The sequence below is a fragment of the Daphnia pulex genome, chromosome 11, assembly GCF_021134715.1.
Source record: "Daphnia pulex isolate KAP4 chromosome 11, ASM2113471v1".
Lineage (NCBI taxonomy): Eukaryota > Metazoa > Arthropoda > Branchiopoda > Diplostraca > Daphniidae > Daphnia > Daphnia pulex.
The window spans coordinates 3,758,052-3,779,863 of NC_060027.1; the positions used below are offsets into that span (position 1 = coordinate 3,758,052).

The window sequence follows — 21,812 nt, forward strand, 5'->3', positions numbered from 1 at the left end:
TATTTTTGAACCTCTATAAAGATTCGAAAAGAACTAAATTTAATTAAAAAAAAAGGGAAATCTGCAGAAATACAATCTGGCAATAGAAATTTTCGTGCAAAAAATTAAAAACTACTTAAGTATCGATTCATGTTTTAATCAATTTATCGTACATTATTTTTGAAGGATCCAAACGTCGTCTGCTGTAGTGAAAATTCATTGTCAGTTTGTCACGTGTGTGTGCTATGCACTTTTGATTTAAAGACACAGTTAAATCAAATACAAAAATGGATTCCGCTTTAAATGATAAGCGTTTCGCTAACATTGGCAAGGATCCTCGATTTCGCCGAGTGCCTGCCTCGGCGAAAAAAGTCGTTGTTGACAAACGGTTTAATGCCATGTTCAACGATCAAAAGTTTAAGTTAAAATACACTGTCGACAAGCGTGGCAAACCTACAAATCTTACCAGCACTGAACAGTTGAAAGATTTCTATGAAATCGAGTCGGATGAAAGCGAGAAGGAAGAAGAAGATGACAGAGATATTGAAGAAGATGCTGACAATGCAGACGTGGAAAGTGAAGAAGAAAAGGAAGACGACAAAAACTTAAAAAACCTAAAACCCACCACACCTAAATTGACAAAGAAGAAAAATGTCTTGAATGGATTCCAAGTGTCTGAAATCCTAGAAGATGAACCCACTCTAGAGTTGGATGATGCTGTCAAAGCCAAATTGCAAGACATGAATGTAGATTACGCAAGAGGGGAAGGTCTTCTTTTCTCTGATAGTTCCTCATCAGAAGAAGATTCAGAAGAAGAAGAAGATGACCAAGAAGTTTTCCATGACTGGGGAGAGCTTGACAAAGATGCAGGAGAAACTGACACAGCCACCTATCGTTTAGCAGTTTGCAATATGGACTGGGATCGAATTAGAGCAGTTGATCTCATGGTTGTTTTGCAATCTTTTGCACCTCAAGGTACAATTTTAAAATGGTGTTTATGTTATTCTTGGGGTAGTGACGTTAAATTAAATTTAGAATCTTGGATCTTCATTTTGTAGGAGGCAGTGTTCGAACGGTAACTATTTACCCATCCGAGTATGGATTGGAACGCATGCAGGAAGAAGAAGTCCTTGGGCCAAAGGAGTTGGTTGAAATGAAGAAAGAAGAGGGACCTAGCACTGAAGATACAAATGAAACTGATGACGTAGATGATTACCATCGAGAAAAGCTGAGGCAGTATCAAATCAACAGACTTAAATACTATTATGCCGTAGCAGAGTGTGATTCTGCTGAAACCGCTAACAAAATATACGAAGAGTGTGACGGACAAGAATTCGAATCCAGTGCAGCAAGGTTAGTTTATTGCATGTATAAATATGTTTTTTCTAGTCTTTAAGATTATAAAATATTTTCCATCTAGGCTAGATTTACGTTTCATTCCTGATGACATGACTTTTGATGAGAAACCCCATGATGTATGCAATGTTATGCCAGATGTGTCACAGTACGAACCGCGGATGTTTTTAACATCCGCGTTGCAACAAGCTGAGGTTCACCTCACATGGGACGAAACCGACCCATCCAGAATGCAAACAATGCAGAAGCTATTTAAGGTATCCAAACGTTTTTCTCTAAACTTAAAAATAATAAAAATTCGATTTTTTTATCTTCCTTTGTAGGGCAAAAACGGTAAAGCAGCATTAGATGTTGATGACGAGAGGATAAAAAGCTTTTTAGCTACTTCATCTGAAGAAGAAGACGAAGAAGAGAATCCGATCAACAGGAAAAATCTCCTTGGTGAAGAAGATGCGGATGAGACCGAGTCTTGCATGGGTGAAAACGAACGCATATCTAAATATCGGAGCTTATTGGCATCGATTACTCAGTCAGAAGAAGCAGCGAAGAAAAGCAAAGGAGATGTTGAAATGGAAATTAGTTGGGGTGTTGGCCTCCAAGCTAAAGCTGAAGAGATGGTCAAAAAGAAGATGGCTGAGAAAGCTCTTGAAACACCTTGGGAACAGCAGTTAGCAAAACGAAGGGAAAAGCGAAAGGCCCAACGACAAGAAAAGAAACAAATGGAAGTTGCACCACCGTCGGATGACGAAGAATCTGATGACGTCCCCTCCGACATCGACATGAACGATCCTTATTTCAAGGAAGAATTCGAAAAAGAAGAATTCCGTAAGAAGAAACCTAACTCAAAGGCCAAACAGGTTGAAGAGAAGTCGCATTCCGCTGACGAGGCAGACAAAACCGCTGAACTCGAGTTACTTTTAATGGACGATAACGATGGCAAAAGACATTTTAATCTCAAATCTATCATGAAGGAAGAAAAACAATCCGGTAAAAAGAATACAAAGAAAGCCCGTGAAGCCGTCGCTTCTAAATCTAAAGATGATGACTTTAAGGTACATCTAACGTGATGAAGTAATCTAAAATTCCTAATTTAACTTGAACATGTTCTTTTTGATCCAATTAGATTCAAGTCCACGACCCTAGATTTGCTTCGTTGTTTACTTCTCATCACTTTAATTTGGACCCATCCGATCCTAATTTCAAGAAAACAGAAGCCATGGAAACGATTCTGCAAGAAAAACAGAAACGAAGGAAGGACGACCCCAACGCTGAATTGACGAATCAATCGGTACATTACCCTTTTCTGTCTCATTCTCAATGTCTTGATTATTTTTCACGTTTCCACTACAGGAGCAGGAGCAAATGGAAGTTAAAAAATCCCGGGTTGACTCTGAATTATCACGGTTGGTGCGCTCAGTCAAAGTCAAGACATCGATGCAACAGAATCAGAAAAAATTTAAATCATCCCGAAACTAAATACAATGGTGAGAATACAATAAACAACACAAACAAAATTAACTAATTTTCTCTTCGTACGAATGGTGTATTTCACTTGCACATCAAACGCGGTATAAACAAACTGCCAGTTTGAAGGATGATTATTCCAATTGGGTAGTGGGCTTTTTACTCCTGAAGATGGGGAAAACAAAAAAAAAAGGGGGGGGGGGAAAGCACACTATTGAAGGAACCAGTCAGCTTTTGTGTTTTGTTTTTTCAGAGAAAAGCATGGACGCGGCTTAGAAAATTCAAGTATTAGCCAATTACTTTCATTGAGAAGAAATATGGCTGCACGATAATACAAGGCTGCAAGACCACACGGGGCTATAAAAGAAACCCGTCATTTATGTACAAACTCGCGAAACAATTGTGTGAAGGTCGTTCAGCATCTGTGCTGTATTGGTTTCCAAAGAGACGATCTCCGGTGCTTTAAAACCGAAATTGGTGAAGTGAGACAACTGAAAAAGTACTGGCGCGGACAGAAGCTTCCGAAGAAACAAGTTCCGAGAGGGATAAAGAATGGGGTAAGGTAAACAACCAAGACTAGCCGTGAAAGTTTCCCAGCTAAGGGAAAGAAAGAGATAGGGTTCGTAGGACAATTCTATTAAAAAACAAACAAGAAATGATTGACAGAAAAGGGTAGGGAAAGACTGAACCGGGATAGATAGAATAAACTAAACCCTTTAATGAGAACACGTCAATACGGGCAAGGCTTTCAATGTGAGGACAGTATGATGTGTTATTCTTTACCTAAGCCATAATTTTAGACGTAAAGCGTCCACACCATTTAAATAGTACCGAAAAAGTCTCTTGTCGCGAACGAAGCCTAAATTTTCGTACAGACGTAGTGCAGGTTCGTTTGTAATTTCTGTTTCCAAAACAACTTCATCAGCTCCGTCAGCAACCATGGCAGCAATAGCTTTCATAACTAAATTGGATCCTGTTCACAAGTTACAATATTATTTTTTTTTTTTAGAAATTGCATTTTAAGTTGTTGACAATATTTTGAACATACCTATCTTTTCTTGTCGGTACTTTTCATCCACGGCCAACATAGCGATATAACCTCGCCGGACAACTTTCTTATGGACGTCCAGTTTGCAGACAATTGCTCCAACACATTTTTCTCCATACATTGCCTATTATTTTAAAATATGAAAAGTTATCTCTAGAAGTTAAGGAATAACTATGATATTGCTTACTAGGAAACATAACATGGGCCAGTTGTGTATGAAATAGCGGTAAGTGTATATAGAATAAGGCTCTGACAAATCCTTCTGTATAAGCCTCATAATGTCAGGCATTTGAAGCTCAGACTGATATTGTACATAAGTCACTTTCTTAACCAGTGTACTGGTTGATGAGTTCTTAGTAAAATTCTCACCACTGTCCTCACTTGGGGGATCACTGGGACCACTCCCAACTGTCAATCGCTTCAAGGAGGCACCAATCACTTCAGTCGAACTGGAATCCAAATTAGTACATTCTTCTGGACTAGATGTGTGAATATTGGAACTTGAACTCTCACTAGAATCTGACAAATGAGTTCCATTGCATCCATTAATATGAACACCATTTTCTTCAACAATCTGCTTCCCAGTAGAAAAATGACCATTTAACTTATGGTTCTTGCATGAATCAGGGTTTTCATTGTCTAAATTGGTTTGAGACACAAGGCCTGGTTCCGAAGGCTGGTGGTTATTACTCGTTCGGTTAGGTTTCTTTTTAGGTGCCATTTCTTCTTCATCAGTTCGGGCCTGCGGTGTGACTTAGATCAGATCACTATAACTAGAAACCATAACTTCACAAATGTTTAGACCCTTCTCAATGCTGTACTTAATATTCCTTTTTGGCTTTCTGTTCCTTAACCACAATACTTCCAAATCCAAATCATCGAAAGATAAAGATAAACTAGAAAAGCAATATTGATAATAATTAAAAATTATTCAGACTTCGGGACATTAGTAGCCTACACGACCAAACTCTTCCACACAGCAGAAGGTGTACAGCTGCTCAACTCAAGTGCCTAGATGGCACAATGGAAAAACTTTATTAAATATAAAAAAATTCAATTTGAAACAAATTGAAACTAAAAAATCTAATTTTTTTGTACAATTATATTTTTTATATTTGAATATTTTTGTGGTTTCATTTAAAGTTTTGTCATTCAAAAATATAATTTGACAACCTTTATTGTCATGGTTACGAAAATGTTGACAGTCAATCAAACTGTAGTCGGCTTTTTGGTTTGTTATTGTTGAATAGCAGTGGTTTGTAGAATTTATAACTTACAAAAATGACAAATTCCCGAATCCTTATTTTGAACGAGAAATCGGTGAATTTTACCCTGTTTTGTGTCAAATGGGTGCCATGCAGTGCTCGAGTGGTCGTTTTAGGCTCCCACCCAAAAGGAACGGGAGTCTGGCAAATATATAGTCTGTCTAAAGGAGAACTTGAGCTTATTACCGAAGTATTATGCCTTTTGTCTCTTCTAAATTTTGAAAGATTTTAAGTCTATTTAACAGTTGGATATTTCTTTTTAGGTTGAGAAACCACTCGCTATCAAATGTGGGACATTTGCAGCATCATCTTTTGAAAACAGACACTTGGCCACTGGAGACTTTAGTGGGAATTTGAATTTGTGGTGAGTTTAAAGATCAGTGGTTTTTATATTTTCCTTTACTTAAAGTTTCCTTCATTCTAGGGACTTGGAGAAACCAAACTCAGCAGTATATTCAGCCATTGCACATACTTCAATAATCAATGATATTGATGGGGTTGGGGGGATAAATGTTGGAAAAGGAGCAGCTGAATTGGCTACTTGCAGTAGAGATGGTTGTGTAAAGATTTGGGATGCACGTCAAAAAGACCGTCCAGTCGCTATTCTTGAACCAGAAGAAGGTCAAACGCGACACGACTGTTGGACCGTAGCCTTTGGTAAGGACCAGTTGCATAATAATGCCCAAATTTGACATGAATACTAATAAAATTTAATAGGAGGTGCTTACAGTAGTTCAGAGAGACTTTTAGCAGCTGGATTCGACAATGGTGACCTCAAAATCTTTGACTTGAAGACAATGAAAGTTCAATGGGAAACTAATGTTGGAAATGGCGTAATAAAATTTGACTACTTACATATTACTTGTTTTCCCCCTATATTAAAGTTTAGCTTTTATTTTAAACAGATATGCAGTATCGAATTTGACCGCAAGGACATCGAGCAGAATAAGCTGACTGTCTGCACTTTAGATTCGCGTATTTTTGTGTTTGATTTAACCACAAAACATCCCACTAAAGGTTATGCCTTTGTCCGACAAAAAGTAATTTTTTTAGAAACACATTTAAAAATAATGTTTGCAGCATTAAGAATTTTGTTTAGGCACACAAGTCAACGGTTTGGAGCGGTAACCACTTGCCTCAAAATCGAGATGTTTTAATGACTACTGGTGGGAATGGATCATTGTGCTTATGGCAATAGTAATAGATTAAAATAATGTAAATAGCGCATGAGTACTCACTAATAATTCTTTCATGATCAGTGAATATCCAGCTAAAAGAAGCGCTAAAGCAACCGACGGGACTCTTGAGGGTGTTGCTGGTAACTTGAAAATGATTCATGAAATTGGAGTAGCTGAGCAACCAATAACGTCCTTCAACTGGAACGCCGATAAACTCGGATTGGCTGCTAGTACCAGCTTCGACCAGACGTTGAGAATCCTTGCAGTTACTAAACTTAACTGCCTTTGATATGCTCAAAAACTCTTATTTATAGATAATTAGCACAGTGTATTTCACACTTTGCAGTGATCTGGAATTCAGTTCCGTTCGGAACTTCTGTGTCATTGGTTCGAAAATCTCTTAATCATTTTCAACCATTCGTTATCTAAATTCTACAATTGAACATGGATTGACCATGGCCACTATCATTTTCTTGTTTTTTTTTTTCGATGATTCAGTCGTAGTCGTAACTTAGTGATCAGGTTTCTGACCTTTTTTCTAATTGTGTTTTGTTCTGTTTATGAGTTTGAAATATGGTATGGTTATTTTTCTGCCAAAAATTATTTGCAATAAAATCTGGAAATGTGGAAATGTCAAACACTATCTTTTGCCAACAAAACCATTAGCAAAGTTACTATTTAATTGTCCATCGCATTTAATTTTTTAGAGCCTTCTTTACGGAAGTTCACTTTACAGACGTTCTTGTTATTTTTAATATTCCCATTGATAATTTGATATAACTGCTACATTGATTCCTTTTACGGCAAAATGAGCTGTATAAGATAGATAGTGAATCTTGAAAGTTTCCGATGGGTCACAGATTCACTTGCTTAGAAATTAGCTTCACCACTCTCTGCGGAAAATCGGAAAACTCTGGAAAAACCGAAAAGGACGGATCACAAAATCCTTTTATCGAAAAGCTGGCAGCGCTGTCGCTGACCAATTCTATTATTGACAGTTTGTTTTGACGTGGATATTCGGTGTGCTGACGTTTTTCTACTGCTTTGTGTGTGGTCCAGCTTTTTTGTTTTGTACAATTTAAGTCATTGCGGTAGAATCTCTTCATTGTTAATCTCTTATAAATTTACTTTACCTGATTGACATAGTTGGTTAATATACATGGAGGAAACGGAAACTGTCATCGATATCATTGATATTAGTCGTGAGCTCTATGACCTTAAGAACAAGTATGAACGATTGAAAGAAGGCCACCGGAAATTACTGATTGTTAACCAAAATTTAGAAGAAAAGGTATTTAAACTTGTTTGTACAAATTTCATATATCAAACAACTGTAGCAGCAAAACACTAATTTGCTTTTTTCTTTATATTCAATTTGAAGCTTCTTCAAAATATCAATAAATACGAAACAGAAAAGTTCTCAATGGTCCATACTATTTCATCACTCAACCACCAATTAGAAGAATTCCAGAGAATTAATAAAAAATTGGTAACTGAAAATGTAAGTTTGATTAGTCACTTTTTCATTATTTTACAAATCTTACCATTATTTAATTATATAGGAAAGGTTTAAACTAGACATCTCTGTTGCCATCCAATTGCTCCATTGCAAGCCATCAAGCTTTTCTGAATGCAAACTTGAAAATGTATGTGAAAAGAAAAGAGTCAGATTCTTTTCATTTGCAACTTTAAATCTTAAAGTTACAAAAATCACTAATCTATCCATGTATTACTATTATAGCTTCCACAAGAGTTTCAAGATAAAGCAAAGTTCCATATGCAACAAGAGTTTCTCCCAAGATATAAACCAGAGAAGAAAGGAAAAGTTATTCGGGTCCCAATTTCTGCTTTCCCTTCAACAACTGTGATATACTCAATACCTGGTATGTCAAAGTAAGCTAAATAAAGTAAATTGATCTAATAAGTAATTTTTTGTAAGATGATAACGACGATGATGGTGGGGATATTAACACAAATACTACTGTGCCTGTCGAGACTATGGCTAAAGTGCTGAATGAAAGACAATTAGAGCTTTACGATCAATCAATCAATGGATCCAGCTTACAGTTAAATTGTAATAATGGTCTCCATTCATCTCACTCCATGTCATTCATGGATAATGGGTTGCAATATGTAGACCATGGAACACAAACGTATCCTAACTTCATCGGGGAACGAGAAAAGACGAGAAACACTTGCATATTTTGTCAAGGAGAACCGTCGACAAATCGACCTGAATCAATTAAAAGTATAACTCAGATTCATTAAATAAAAAAGCAATAAGTTGCCATTCATTTAAAAATTCAATGGATTTCTAGGTCAGTCTAACTTACCTTTAGGAGACCCTAAGGTGTTCGTGTATACAGAATCAGAGATCAGTCCGGTAACCGTGCGGAGCACCAGCAATAGTTCTAAGAAAAATGCTGCTAATACTCACAGGCGCAAAGTTCTGGCCAACAGCAGTAGTGTAAGCCCAAGCTACAGCAGGTCGTCTATGGAAACGGACATATAGTCAACGGACAATTTTGCACAAAATCAGTGGAGCCCTCCAGCAGTAATTGATTAATTGCTACATTTTATTTATGAAGACTGCTTGTAGTCGACTTCTTTTTATTAAATCACTTCAGTGATGAAAAACTAATAATAATTTATGAGCTTGATACTTGCAAAGTGATGGAATAAAAAATTTTAATTTACCGTTCGGACGAATTAAAATAAAATCATTGGAAGAAAAAAAAATGTGTAAAATGAGTCAGAAAAAATGTATCATTAATTTTATCGAGATCAGGTTTTGTTTCTAGTAAAAATAGCGCGACGTCAGATTGAAGGCTTTGAAGCGCAATGGGAAAAGAGAAGAGAGAAAAGAGGTTTCAAGCTTTATTAGATCGATGGTACTCGTAACAAAGAGTTAATGCAAGGGTATGGAGAGGTGGTTCCCAATGATGACAGTGTTAAATTTCCAATAAGGGGATTCGACGGGAAGCTATTTTTTTACTAGCGGTTTGTATGGAGCTGAATAGGGAGGTTGTAGTGAGTAAGCGCCATCTAGGCTGTTGCGAAATACGGACAGTCCACTACCACTACAACCTTTTAGTAAAATGAGCGGACGACCGGGAAATTTAACACTGTCATTGGGGACCACCTCTATTGTTAATTGTTTGGGTATTTGCACTGTTGGCGTGCTTGTCGAGTGGAGGTGACGAGGTGTTAGACTCTTTTATAGACTAAAGTTAAGTTTTAGTAAGTTTAGATGAGAACGATATATGTTTTAGCAATACTGCAATGCTGTAATATAATTCTGTTAATTTAAACTAATTCTCCTTTGATCATTTTTCAGCTGTCAAATTAGTCAGTTTCAGCTACCTGGCACATCCCTGTAAAAATGTATCGGCAGTTGTTGTGTGCCTGTGTGGTAACTTTTTGGTTATGACTGATGATAACTTTTCCACCAACAAAGGTCACTTTTTAATTTTTCGATAATTCCTTTTTTATCTATTTTATCTACTAAATCTATTTCACGAAGATGACGAATTACGAATATTATTTTATTTTTCATCCTACTCGTCCGTGGATGCTAAGAGCTGTCACTAGGTGGCTAAATATTTCAGTCTGTTTAGGGATTTAACTATTCAGCCCTAGTGTGTTGGTAATTTGAGACGGAAGTAGGGGTAGGCGAGATCAGCAGACGCATTCCACGTGATCTCTATTCCATCGAGACGTTGTCCGAGAAAGTTACCTCAGCGATTGGCTCATGGCGGGACAATTTCTTGTCTGACGTTTATCGTCAATGGTAATTCCTGTCTTATTCTTAAAGGTTGTTGAATTTAAATTCTGTGTGTGCCGTCTGGTTAATTTACCAGTTACATGTTTAAGACTTTGTTTCTTAACTGAGTTTTTATTGTTCTATTAACAGCCTGGGTGAAGTCTGAGCTTCTTCATTGCAGTACGTGCACGTGATTGCTGACTTGTCGTTGAAGAGGACCTCCACTATTTTGCAAGAAAATCGAGATGAAAAGAGGAAATTTGAAAAGGTAATTAATTACTAGCAAGCTAAATTGAAAAGGCAATCAAGTAGCATTATTAGCATTTTGTTCTTGATGTTGAAGACAAGTGACATGTTATTTCGGGCTTCCATTTAAGACAGCTTTGTGAAAAGTTTTTTGTTATGTAATGAATCACAACAGACAGGGTTAGAATTTTGCTTAAATTCAAGTCTACATATGTGTGCTACATTTCTTGCTTTTTGTTAAGAATTAACTTGGGTTGTACATTTAACTCTTAATATAGATTTGACAAGTATGTTCTGTTGTGAAACAAAAGTCAGCTTGTGAAGAGATGAAAATTTTTTTATCAAGTAGAACATTCCTTTGTTTTTCTTTTAATATTGGAAATTATCATTGTTTTATCAATTTCTTTTGTTTTGTAGGGTTTCTTGTTCAGTTTGAGCTGTTAATAGTGTTGTTTGGTGTGCAGTGGTTTTGGAGTCATTCAGTCGAGAGATGCCCTGAGATGGATGATCAACTGCTGAGAATCCTCACATCATCGTCTTTTTCTATGGAGACGCTGTCCGAGAAGGTTCACCTTGGCCATTAAAGGTAACTTTCTCTCTTTACATTTTAAGTCTGAAAATGGTAATAATTAGGCCTACTGCCTTTTTTTCTGAAGGTTATTAAATTTAAATATTTTGTGTGGTAAACTTATGGGGATCATGGCTATTAACTTGTACTCGCATGGTTAATTTCTAATAGTTCTTAATCTAATTGTTAAGTTTCTAATTGTTCTTTAATGGTTATTCTTCTTTAATCTAATGGTATAATTTCTACAGTCATGAGGTCTACTGTACACTTCCCCCAAAATGTCGTCTCTTGGTTCATGTTGCATGTTTCATCACAGAAGTACTTAAGAATAGTAAAAGCAAAAATGTTGATTAACTTTGAAATCTGAAGACTTGAACAACATTGTAATGGAAATAGGAAATCAGAAATAGCAATAATGTAAGTAATCAAGTGTTAGCATTTTGCTCTAATTTTTTCCACTTGTGTGTGCTACCTATGCTTGTGTTTGGTTTAGAATTAAATGACTTTAAAAGTTCTTGATTCAAATGACATGCAACACTACATCCTGCTTTTGAGTAAGACGGGTTTTATGAATAGATCTTAATCCGATGGTCGAGATTTGTCCCTTTTTTGGTAAAACAGAAATTAAAATTCATTTCATTCTTGATAAGCTTAAATGAAATTGCCATGATGTGATGATCTTAGGCCATTTTTATATTTCTCTAGTTAAATCATGGAAATCTCGAGTGTAGAATTGCCTTTACTGTCGAGTATTTGAACCATTTTTATTACAATTGTAAGAAACCATCATTTTTTGTTCTACTTTGAAAATTTAGGTTTCCATGGTCAGCTTGATGTTTGAACAGTTTTGTTGTGGCTGTTTGGTGTGCGGTGATTCTCCAGGAGAGATGTGTCAAGGTGCTTCTACAGACTTGCATGCAATGGGAATTGAATTATATTTAATTGATAATTGTTTCTTTTTGCAGTAGTCATGTTGGCAGAGTTTTTTCCAGGGACAAAGAGCCCTATGTTGGCAACATGCCAATCGTATGCCACTGACGCTGGACACTGTCAGTTACATTGTTCTTGATGGATGCGGTCAACTTCAACATTCTTCTTCACAAATATCTCAAAGGTAATTTAGTTTTTAGTTCATTAGGGTTTCTGAATGTAGAAATGAAACAGATGCCTTGTTTAAATGCTGAAGGATAGAACAGTGATAGAATACATTTGTCAATCTGTCATGCCTGTGATACATTTTTGTCCTTGTCAGTCTCATCCCAGTAGTTTTTTTTTTTTTGTTCTGTTTGGGTTGTTAAGTAATAGGAATGATGTAGATAATTGAATTTTGTTACATAGTACCTTGTTCTTGAATAGTATTTTTATTGTTTTTTATGTAGGAATAGTGGCTTGGTGAGGTGAGTTTTTTCATGGTTGAATGTCCACATGGACTTGTTGCAGTGAGCTAGTGAATGGTGTGGTGAGCTGTTTCATGACGACCATGTGCTGGTGTGGGGAAGTGCTGCATGCTGTCTGTGGTGTTGGTTTGAATCATTTTCATTGCCATAACTACTAAGTGTTTGAATCATTCATTTTATATTTGTTGGCTGAAGTTAAACTTGAAATTTTTTGTTTGCTTTGTAAATGTTTTCATTGGAATTTTTTTTCACATTTCAAAGTGTTGTTCGGTTCATTGATGTTCTTTTGCCCTATAGGTTTCCATTGTCAGTCAGATGTATGAGCTAATTATGTTGTTGATCTTTGGTATGCAGTTCATGTCAAGGTAAGAAATAATTTCTCTTATCTTTTGAATAATCTGAGAAAATGGCAAAGTCTAAACTTCATTCCTGTCATGTAGGTGGTATTGTTGCAGCTACTGCTGGTGAAAGGGAGTCTAAGTCGAGTTGAGCTGTAGCTTTGGAAGCAGTCAAACAATAATGCTGGCGTTATTCCGAATTTTAACATCAATGAAGACATCTTGAAATGGTAATTTGATTGTGATATTGGGTTGTAACATGGGAAATTTCATTGAGTTAAAAAGATGGTACCTTGCCTTATAAGCAGGCCCTTTTCTATTTTACTAAGAAGAAGTTAAAAGAAAATTTATGGTTTTTCTGTTATCTAGTATAATATCCCTATTTTTTCTCATAGGTCTCGACGTAAATGCGCAGCGGTTTTGCAGTCCAACTCCTGTTCAAGCTGTTGCTTTCCTGAATTTTGCTGGAGTCTTCGAAGTAGCTGAACCTGAAGTTATGATGCTGGTGTCATCCTGAAATAGCTGCTGTTAGTGTTATCAAGTTACTGTGGCATTGCAATTCGGGTTGATAAAAATATTATATCCATGTACTATGCGATTGTAGGAACCTTAAGCTATTTCGTTACCCACTGTGGTATGTTGCAATCTGATGTTTGTTTAAACAGCAGTTATGTTTCCTGATATTATCCTCACCCTTGTATATCAAATAATTGTGTTTCAAAGTTAACTTGCAATATTTCGATGTGCGTTGGAAATTTATACTTAGCTAGTGAATGGTTATAATGTATATGATTATAATATGTGAAATGTTATAATAAATAAAAACACAACCAATTTTATGAAGCCAAATTATTTACCAACTTAATGAAATAAAAAAAATAAATATTCCAATATTTAAAAACAAAAAAAATAATTAAATCAAATTAAATAACATTTATCAAATAACATTTAACTTAAATCAATTAAGTTAATGTAATTAAACTTAATTGAATTAATCAAGTTAATTGAATCAATTCATACAATTTTTAGCCAAAATGATTTAAATTTAATAAACAAAGCGTCCGGTACAAGACAAATGTTGTTCTGTGCAAATTTTAAAGCAATTTATACCCAAAAACAAACTCCTTTTGTCTCATTTGGGTGATAAACTGCTTTTGAAACTCGCACATACAGTCAATAAAGACAGGGAGAGGAACAGTTGTTACGAGAATACGAGTAGGCTTCCGGCTAAGACATCTAACAACTATCAGCCTTGAATTACAGCTTTCTCTTATCAGTTTTCACCAATGGATGAATTCCATGATAATTAGCGAAGGGGTTACCCTGTAGGCAGAATGAACATTTATTAGGATGACAATAATTTTAAATTAGATTTAAGTGAAAGAAAGCAATACCTCAAATCAAGAGGGCCTGTTTAAGGAAGTAAAAAGGGATGTTCAAGGGTGGCAGCCAGCGGGTTACCAAACAAAGGACCTTGTTGACTGTATAGTCATTGTCCCTTTTCTTCAAAGGACATGACTTCTCATAAATCTGTTAAATTAGAAACCTGTAAATAAAATATAAAAAATTAAGTCACCTTGTTTATAATTTGTGTCATCAATGTGCTTGATGTCTATGATCTAAAAAAATAATTAAACTTAAACATTAGATAGACGTTAGTGCAGAACAATATTTTTAATAAACATTAGACTGCAACAAAGAAAGTTCAGTGACATGAAAAATAAACTTACACACAAAACCACCAATCAGTTATCCAAGGTTCTCTAGAAGATGGAATGAGAGATTGGTCCATTCTAGGTGATCTTGCAAGTGCAATAAAATCAGCCGATAATTATGATGAATCTTAATAAAAGATGAGAACAATATATGTCTCAGCAATACTGTACTAAAGCTAGTGTTGGTTGTTACCTCTGTCATTTGGATGAAATATTCAGTAGAATACTAGGATTTATAACACAATAGTTGACACTAGGCTGCATGCCCCTTACACATTTTTTCCTGGAAATTAATGAGAAATATTTAACTAATTAGACACGTAAACGGAAAACAACACATTTCCAACAAATTGCACACGAAATCTATCCAATTTACATAAGAATTCCTTTGTAATTGCCGAAGAAAATAGCTGTAGCTGAACTGTTGACAACGAGCCGCCGCCATAAGCAATATCAACACAATATTCTTTCACGCCATCTATTTGACACGTCCAAAACTCACTATCTAAAGGACCGACCTTAGATAGTAAAAAAAAGTCACAAAAATAATCAAAAAGGCCATTTCTGTTTGCATAAGTTGGCATGGAGTCTTTAGAATTGTACAGAGAATAAAGCTCACTTGCTAGTTTTATGCAAATTTTCCGGAAGTATACCGGAAGTAAGCGATAGCGCCTCAACCATTGAGCTGCCGACCAAATAAACCAACTATTCGTGATCTACGTGAAATTTGGGGTCGATTAGATGTATTTTAAACGAAATCCAGAATTTGGTCAAAATCGAGAATTTTCCTGAACTATAGTTCAGGAAAATTCTCAAAGCCGGAAGTACGAAAACTTACAAAACAAAACATGAACTTTACCACAAATTTGACGAGGATCACGAATATTTGGTTATTTTTTGCTTCGAATGAATATTTACTGAACTACTAACTGAAATGAGAAAACCGGAAGTAGAAAAAAAAACCACATTATTAAAAATCTAACAAGTGAGCTTTGTTGCTGAAACAGAAACTGACAGTAATCACCCAAAATTTTTTTAAGTAGCAATGAGAAAGTTCTTCAGAGATGTGCAAAGTAAGCGTATTTAAACTGAATGGAAAATTATCAAAAGCTATGCTGTCTAGCGTCAGAAAGAAGAAACGTTCAACAGTAACATGAAAACAATGTCCGATCTAGCTCGTTGACATTCGCCAAAGAACTGGCAAACAAAGGTAACAAATAACTTTGATAGGCTACTCACGTAATATTCTCCATGCAAAATTTCATCAAAAAGTCACTACGTAGCATCACACATCACAAAAGACGAAATCCCCAATAAGGAGATATTGAACGCCACTTCAACTTCTATACAGTCTACACTGAGGAAAAGGCACTCAATATGTTCATGTTGTCTGCAAGTGATTCCAGACGTTTCAGCATGGGCAACATTTCACCTGTATCACCCTTTATTCTGTAATCATATTCACCCTGTACATTCCTGTAATTCTGCACTTTACCTTACCTGCAATAAATCTTTCTTTTTTTCTGTAGGTTTTGATGGCCATTTATAATTGGAGAGCAGCATTGGAATGCAACAGCTTGTCTGGCTTCGTCTGGTCCTAAGTTACACCAAATAAAACACATCACGAGTTACTTACTAAAATCTAAACAAATTAAGATTAGGATTTTTAGGTAAGTTATTGGACTGTTTTTAATTAATAGATAACAAAACATATAGCTAATGGTTCTTGTTGCTTTCTGACTTAATGTTTCAGCTTAAATTTCAGCTGAAGTTTTTGTGTGACCTAGGTGCTTGTGAGTTGTGACAATAGAAAACAAAGGTATCCAATCCAATAATGCAAGCTGTGTCATCCAAAGCAAAATAGTTTCTACTGTCATTTAATGTTTATGATAATATTTCGGGTTAACTACCCCTGTCAAATCGTGGTAAATCTTCAAGATATTGATGCCTTCCCCAGATCCAATTCTTTGCTGCTTTCTCTTCTCTTTTGCAGATAAGATCAAAATAATGCTACCACTCAAAAGATTGTGGTGACTACTTAGTTCTAATTTAGGACAAATTAACATTGATAGATTTGAGGTATTGCTTGCTGTTGCTTTATATTGTTTGAAATTTATGTCTCAATATTCTCGCCTTTCAGGGCGAGATTCTCACCACCGTTATAGTTGTTCGGAAACTGACAGCACTAACCAACGCTCACCGGTGGGCACACTGGGATAATTAGGAGGATGAGGAGGGCTCTGATGCGACTATACATGTACTTCCGCTGCGACACACCTCACTCACAACTGGATTCTGCCCAGGTTAAAATAGATTTTTATGTTGAAAGAGTTAAAAAGTCTGAAAAGCTAACATAAAAACTCTGTATTTGTGTCATAGGGAAAACTGCTGGAGTAATCTGGTGTTCATGCTCATTTGATTCATTTCGTGCCAGCTAGTGAAAGCCGAATTTTTTTTTTCAAAAACAAAAGCCTGGACTTAGCAGAAATAATAGGTGTGTGGACTTTGAATTTTTAGAGAAATATTGGTTGTTGCATTTTGAATTTTAATGATAGAAAAGAATTTGTAAAAAGGAAAGAGTTTAAAAATTATTGAAACTTAAAACATGAGTTTGAATTTTTATTGATGTACTTTGCAAGATCAATTATTTGTAAGTTTACATAGCACTCAGAAATATTGTCTCACATCATACAATTATCAGCAGGAGGAAAGATACTGAAGGAGAAAATAGAAACATGCACTTATGATTTATCAATCAAACTCATATTTTAGCAATCTTTCAACACATCCATAGAAAATCTTCAGAACTTCGGTGTATAGGTCAGAGCAGCGTAAGCAGTGGTGACATTAGTCGTGAAAATTGCAATAAATATGAACCTCAATTTGGTAGTAGTTTGGAGCAGGGTAATACTTAAATTCGTCGATGCAGCAAACTAGGCAGCGCACGTAGTTGTGTTAATAGGCGGCTTCTTCGGTGTAGTACTTGGGGGTGTTGTAGCTAGGTGTAGCGTAGGTCGTGGTACAGTAGACTCGAGCATCAGTGTAGTATTGCTGTTCAACGTAGCACGAAAGAGCAGCTTTTGCAAGTCGGGACTGCGTAATACGGCCGCCTCAGTTGTGATTGTGTAGATCGGGGCAGAGAAGTACTTTGCCGCTTCGGTGTAGTACTCAACCGTCTTGGTGGAATAATCAGCAAGAGCCTCGGTGTAGCAGCTGGGAACAGAGTAGTATTTAGGAAAATCGGTGCAATAAGTAGCTGAGAACAGAGTAATACTTAGAAGCCTCGGTGTAGTAGGATGGGCAGTATACGTAGTCATGTAGTACTCCGTCACCTAGATGGTGTAGTAACTCAGGGCAGAGTAATACTTCGGGCGTCAGTGTAGTGGCTTGGGGCAGCGTAAGTTGTGGTATAAAACTCCGGTGCTTAAGTGGTGTAGTACTTGAAGGCATCGGTGCAGGAACTGGTCGTTGCGTAAGTTGTGTAGGAAGGCGGCGGCGTTGCGGTTTGGCTTCCGCCATACCAAGGAGACATTGCTACACCAGCGGTCGACCCAGCCATCAACGATACAACACCCAACAGGAGCACGACCAAGCAAAATGTACAGCAGTTTCATGCTACATAAGAGGATGGGAAATGCCAAGTAAAAATACGATATTAACTATGTAACAAGTAAATTAACAAACAAATGATTCAGATTCACAACTTGTGTGTCTGTGTCTGTCTGTGTCTGTCTGTACTTGTCTGTACTTCATGACAGAAGACTAGACGGAACAATTTGACAGCCATCTAGTGTCAAAATTCACAACTATTTTTTGTGCTAGAATTACACCGGAAGCAAACGGACATTAAATTCGCAGAAATCGGAAATAGACAACAAAAATTAATTAATTTTGTGAATTTCTTGTTTGAATAATGAGTGAAAAATTTTTCTGAATTGAAATATGCAAATAATTTCGAAATTGGAAATCTATAAATATAAATATACGCAAAAACGCGGTAAACTGCATACATGCTAATCAAAGATGACAGAGCAGAATCTATAAAGAACCCACGAAAACACCACATAAGGTACTGTTGAACAAATCAACTAAAACCCAAAACTTCAGCAACAAAATGTTTACTTCACTCGCTGTGTTCACTGTTGGCATATTTTTACTTTACGGATGGGCGTTGATTATCGATTTATTTCAAAGTGTGTTTTTAACTGACAAAACTACCAAACATGTCACACCAAAAGAAACCAAAATCGAAAACGCTAAAACAGAAAACGAGGAAAAGATTCGACTTTTAGTTTTACAGCAAACTAACACAAAACTGACGGAACTAAAAGCGAACACAGATCTACAAAACTCTATCCTCGACAAAGACAAATCCGCTTTAGTGGATGCGACTAACCTCGCTAAAACGGAAAAAGAAAAACAAAGCAAACTTTTGGATGAAACGCAAACCGAGTCGACGAACTTGAAAGCGCACTTGAACAATCAAAAATCCACTATTGAACTCGAAAAGTCTGCATTGACGGATGCAGTTAAAGCTGCTCAAACGGAAACGGAAGACAAGAATCGACTTTTGGAACAGGCAAACACCGAATTGATGAACCAGAAAGCGCAATATGATCAGCTAAAATCCGCTTTAGTGGATGCGACTAACCTCGCGGATAAAATGCAAACCGAGTTGACGAGCTTAAAAGCGCACTTCAATAACCAAAAATCCACTATCGAACTCGAAAAATCTGCATTGACGGATGCAGTTAAAGCTGCTCAAACGGAAACGGAAGACAAGAATCGACTTTTGGAACAGGCAAACACCGAATTGATGAACCAGAAAGCGCAATATGATCAGCTAAAATCCGCTTTAGTGGATGCGACTAACCTCGCTGAAACGGAAAAAGAAAAAAATAGCAAACTTTTGGATGCAACGCAAACCGAGTTGACGAGCTTAAAAGCTCACTTCAATAACCAAAAGTCCACTATCGAACTCGAAAAATCTGCATTGACGGATGCAGTTAAAGCTGCTCAAACGGAAACGGAAGACAAGAATCGACTTTTGGAACAGGCAAAAACTGAATTGATGAACCAGAAAGCGCAATATGATCAGCTAAAATCCAACTTCGATGAAGAAAAATCAGCTTTAGTGGATGAGATTAACCTCGCTGAAACGGAAAAAGAAAAAAATAGCAAACTTTTGGATGCAACGCAAACCGAGTTGACGAGCTTAAAAGCTCACTTCAATAACCAAAAGTCCACTATCGAACTCGAAAAATCTGCATTGACGGATGCAGTTAAAGCTGCTCAAACGGAAACGGAAGACAAGAATCGACTTTTGGAACAGGCAAAAACTGAATTGATGAACCAGAAAGCGCAATATGATCAGCTAAAATCCAACTTCGATGAAGAAAAATCAGCTTTAGTGGATGAGATTAACCTCGCTGAAACGGAAAAAGAAAAAAATAGCAAACTTTTGGATGCAACGCAAACCGAGTTGACGAGCTTAAAAGCTCACTTCAATAACCAAAAATCCACTATCGAACTCGAAAAATCTGCATTGACGGATGCAGTTAAAGCTGCTCAAACGGAAACGGAAGACAAGAATCGACTTTTGGAACAGGCAAACACCGAATTGATGAACCAGAAAGCGCAATATGATCAGCTAAAATCCAACTTCGATGAAGAAAAATCAGCTTTAGTGTATGAGATTAACCTCGCTGAAACGGAAAAAGAAAAAAATAGCAAACTTTTGGATGCAACGCAAACCGAGTTGACGAGCTTAAAAGCTCACTTCAATAACCAAAAATCCACTATCGAACTCGAAAAATCTGCATTGACGGATGCAGTTAAAGCTGCTCAAACGGAAACGGAAGACAAGAATCGACTTTTGGAACAGGCAAACACCGAATTGATGAACCAGAAAGCGCAATATGATCAGCTAAAATCCAACTTCGATGAAGAAAAATCAGCTTTAGTGGATGAGATTAACCTCGCTAAAACGGAAAAAGAAGTAAAGAGCAAACTTTTGGATGAAATGCAAACCGAGTTCACGAGATTTAAAGCGCACTTCAATAATCAAAAATCCACTATCGAACTCGAAAAATCTGCATTGACGGATGCAGTCAAAGCTGCTCAAACGGAAACGGAAGACAAGAATCGACTTTTGGAACAGGCAAAAACTGAATTGATGAACCAGAAAGCGCAATATGATCAGCTAAAATCCAACTTCGATGAAGAAAAATCAGCTTTAGTGGAAGAGATTAACCTCGCTGAAACGGAAAAAGAAAAAAATAGCAAACTTTTGGATGCAACGCAAACCGAGTTGACGAGCTTAAAAGCTCACTTCAATAACCAAAAATCCACTATCGAACTCGAAAAATCTGCATTGACGGATGCAGTTAAAGCTGCTCAAACGGAAACGGAAGACAAGAATCGACTTTTGGAACAGGCAAAAACTGAATTGATGAACCAGAAAGCGCAATATGATCAGCTAAAATCCAACTTCGATGAAGAAAAATCAGCTTTAGTGGATGAGATTAACCTCGCTGAAACGGAAAAAGAAAAAAATAGCAAACTTTTGGATGCAACGCAAACTCAGTTAATGAGCTTAAAAGCGCACTTCAATAATCAAAAATCCACTATCGAACTCGAAAAATCTGCATTGACGGATGCAGTTAAAGCTGCTCAAACGGAAACGGAAGACAAGAATCGACTTTTGGAACAGGCAAAAACTGAATTGATGAACCAGAAAGCGCAATATGATCAGCTAAAATCCGCTTTAGTGGATGCGACTAACCTCGCTGAAACGGAAAAAGAAAAAAATAGCAAACTTTTGGATGCAACGCAAACCGAGTTGACGAGCTTAAAAGCTCACTTCAATAACCAAAAATCCACTATCGAACTCGAAAAATCTGCATTGACGGATGCAGTTAAAGCTGCTCAAACGGAAACGGAAGACAAGAATCGACTTTTGGAACAGGCAAACACCGAATTGATGAACCAGAAAGCGCAATATGATCAGCTAAAATCCGCTTTAGTGGATGCGACTAACCTCGCGGATAAAATGCAAACCGAGTTGACGAGCTTAAAAGCGCACTTCAATAATCAAAAATCCACTATCGAACTCGAAAAATCTGCATTGACGGATGCAGTTAAAGCTGCTCAAACGGAAACGGAAGACAAGAATCGACTTTTGGAACAGGCAAACACCGAATTGATGAACCAGAAAGCGCAATATGATCAGCTAAAATCCGCTTTAGTGGATGCGACTAACCTCGCTGAAACGGAAAAAGAAAAAAATAACAAACTTTTGGATGCAACGCAAACCGAGTTGACGAGCTTAAAAGCTCACTTCAATAACCAAAAATCCACTATCGAACTCGAAAAATCTGCATTGACGGATGCAGTTAAAGCTGCTCAAACGGAAACGGAAGACAAGAATCGACTTTTGGAACAGGCAAAAACTGAATTGATGAACCAGAAAGCGCAATATGATCAGCTAAAATCC

At 36.8% G+C, this 21,812-nt stretch overlaps 4 protein-coding genes and 4 long non-coding RNA genes across 21 annotated transcripts; 5 read left to right on the plus strand and 3 right to left on the minus strand.

Moving 5' to 3' along the window:
• The first annotated feature begins 44 nt into the window (after nucleotides 1-44).
• Nucleotides 45-2,853, plus strand: LOC124208221 (ESF1 homolog). The gene is made up of 6 exons (XM_046605987.1): nucleotides 45-954; nucleotides 1,038-1,332; nucleotides 1,400-1,592; nucleotides 1,659-2,387; nucleotides 2,459-2,623; nucleotides 2,686-2,853. The coding sequence occupies exons 1-6, from the start codon at nucleotides 267-269 to the stop codon at nucleotides 2,809-2,811; spliced, it is 2,196 nt and encodes a 731-aa protein (XP_046461943.1). The 5' UTR covers nucleotides 45-266; the 3' UTR covers nucleotides 2,812-2,853.
• A 1-nt stretch (nucleotide 2,854) lies between these two features.
• LOC124208224 (N-alpha-acetyltransferase 30-like) lies at nucleotides 2,855-4,860 on the minus strand. Of its 2 annotated transcripts, XM_046605991.1 has the most exons (4): nucleotides 4,453-4,849; nucleotides 4,035-4,366; nucleotides 3,848-3,971; nucleotides 2,855-3,772 (listed from the first exon to the last, which is right to left on the minus strand). In XM_046605991.1, exons 1-4 carry the CDS (start codon nucleotides 4,481-4,483, stop codon nucleotides 3,579-3,581), a joined length of 681 nt encoding a protein of 226 aa, XP_046461947.1. In that variant the 5' UTR covers nucleotides 4,484-4,849; the 3' UTR covers nucleotides 2,855-3,578. The 2 variants fall into 2 exon arrangements, with proteins under 2 accessions (XP_046461947.1, XP_046461946.1); XM_046605990.1 differs by having other exon boundaries at nucleotides 4,035-4,860.
• A 162-nt stretch (nucleotides 4,861-5,022) lies between these two features.
• On the plus strand, nucleotides 5,023-6,928 carry LOC124208222 (dynein axonemal assembly factor 10-like). Its single transcript, XM_046605988.1, has 7 exons — nucleotides 5,023-5,302; nucleotides 5,376-5,476; nucleotides 5,537-5,769; nucleotides 5,830-5,945; nucleotides 6,018-6,152; nucleotides 6,212-6,309; nucleotides 6,372-6,928. Exons 1-7 carry the CDS (start codon nucleotides 5,129-5,131, stop codon nucleotides 6,577-6,579), a joined length of 1,065 nt encoding a protein of 354 aa, XP_046461944.1. The 5' UTR covers nucleotides 5,023-5,128; the 3' UTR covers nucleotides 6,580-6,928.
• A 345-nt stretch (nucleotides 6,929-7,273) lies between these two features.
• Nucleotides 7,274-8,987, plus strand: LOC124208227. Of its 3 annotated transcripts, none has more exons than XM_046605996.1 (7): nucleotides 7,274-7,336; nucleotides 7,437-7,581; nucleotides 7,672-7,791; nucleotides 7,853-7,936; nucleotides 8,032-8,173; nucleotides 8,230-8,538; nucleotides 8,609-8,987. In XM_046605996.1, exons 2-7 carry the CDS (start codon nucleotides 7,450-7,452, stop codon nucleotides 8,800-8,802), a joined length of 981 nt encoding a protein of 326 aa, XP_046461952.1. In that variant the 5' UTR covers nucleotides 7,274-7,336; nucleotides 7,437-7,449; the 3' UTR covers nucleotides 8,803-8,987. The 3 variants fall into 3 exon arrangements, with proteins under 3 accessions (XP_046461952.1, XP_046461954.1, XP_046461953.1); XM_046605997.1 differs by lacking the exon at nucleotides 7,274-7,336 and adding an exon at nucleotides 7,343-7,361; XM_046605998.1 differs by having other exon boundaries at nucleotides 7,317-7,581; nucleotides 7,672-7,779.
• Nucleotides 8,988-9,937: 950 nt separating this feature from the next.
• LOC124208228 lies at nucleotides 9,938-13,358 on the plus strand. Of its 8 annotated transcripts, none has more exons than XR_006880347.1 (10): nucleotides 9,938-10,080; nucleotides 10,204-10,321; nucleotides 10,717-10,885; nucleotides 11,116-11,284; nucleotides 11,683-11,764; nucleotides 11,833-11,981; nucleotides 12,247-12,390; nucleotides 12,562-12,629; nucleotides 12,705-12,832; nucleotides 12,998-13,358. It is a non-coding gene; the product is annotated as an uncharacterized LOC124208228 (long non-coding RNA). The 8 variants fall into 8 exon arrangements; XR_006880344.1 differs by having other exon boundaries at nucleotides 12,247-12,386; XR_006880350.1 differs by having other exon boundaries at nucleotides 12,247-12,386; nucleotides 12,720-12,832.
• Nucleotides 13,359-13,795: 437 nt separating this feature from the next.
• On the minus strand, nucleotides 13,796-14,845 carry LOC124208229. The gene is made up of 5 exons (XR_006880352.1): nucleotides 14,694-14,845; nucleotides 14,511-14,600; nucleotides 14,333-14,444; nucleotides 13,997-14,148; nucleotides 13,796-13,925 (listed from the first exon to the last, which is right to left on the minus strand). It is a non-coding gene; the product is annotated as an uncharacterized LOC124208229 (long non-coding RNA).
• Nucleotides 14,846-15,368: 523 nt separating this feature from the next.
• On the plus strand, nucleotides 15,369-16,747 carry LOC124208231. 4 transcript variants are annotated; one of them, XR_006880356.1, is made up of 7 exons: nucleotides 15,369-15,527; nucleotides 15,590-15,768; nucleotides 15,847-15,987; nucleotides 16,071-16,242; nucleotides 16,311-16,396; nucleotides 16,458-16,620; nucleotides 16,697-16,747. It is a non-coding gene; the product is annotated as an uncharacterized LOC124208231 (long non-coding RNA). The 4 variants fall into 4 exon arrangements; XR_006880353.1 differs by having other exon boundaries at nucleotides 15,370-15,527; nucleotides 16,071-16,396; XR_006880355.1 differs by having other exon boundaries at nucleotides 15,492-15,527; nucleotides 15,601-15,768; nucleotides 16,071-16,396.
• A 180-nt stretch (nucleotides 16,748-16,927) lies between these two features.
• Nucleotides 16,928-17,649, minus strand: LOC124208232. The gene is made up of 2 exons (XR_006880357.1): nucleotides 17,592-17,649; nucleotides 16,928-17,530 (listed from the first exon to the last, which is right to left on the minus strand). It is a non-coding gene; the product is annotated as an uncharacterized LOC124208232 (long non-coding RNA).
• Between the last annotated feature and the right edge of the window lie 4,163 nt (nucleotides 17,650-21,812).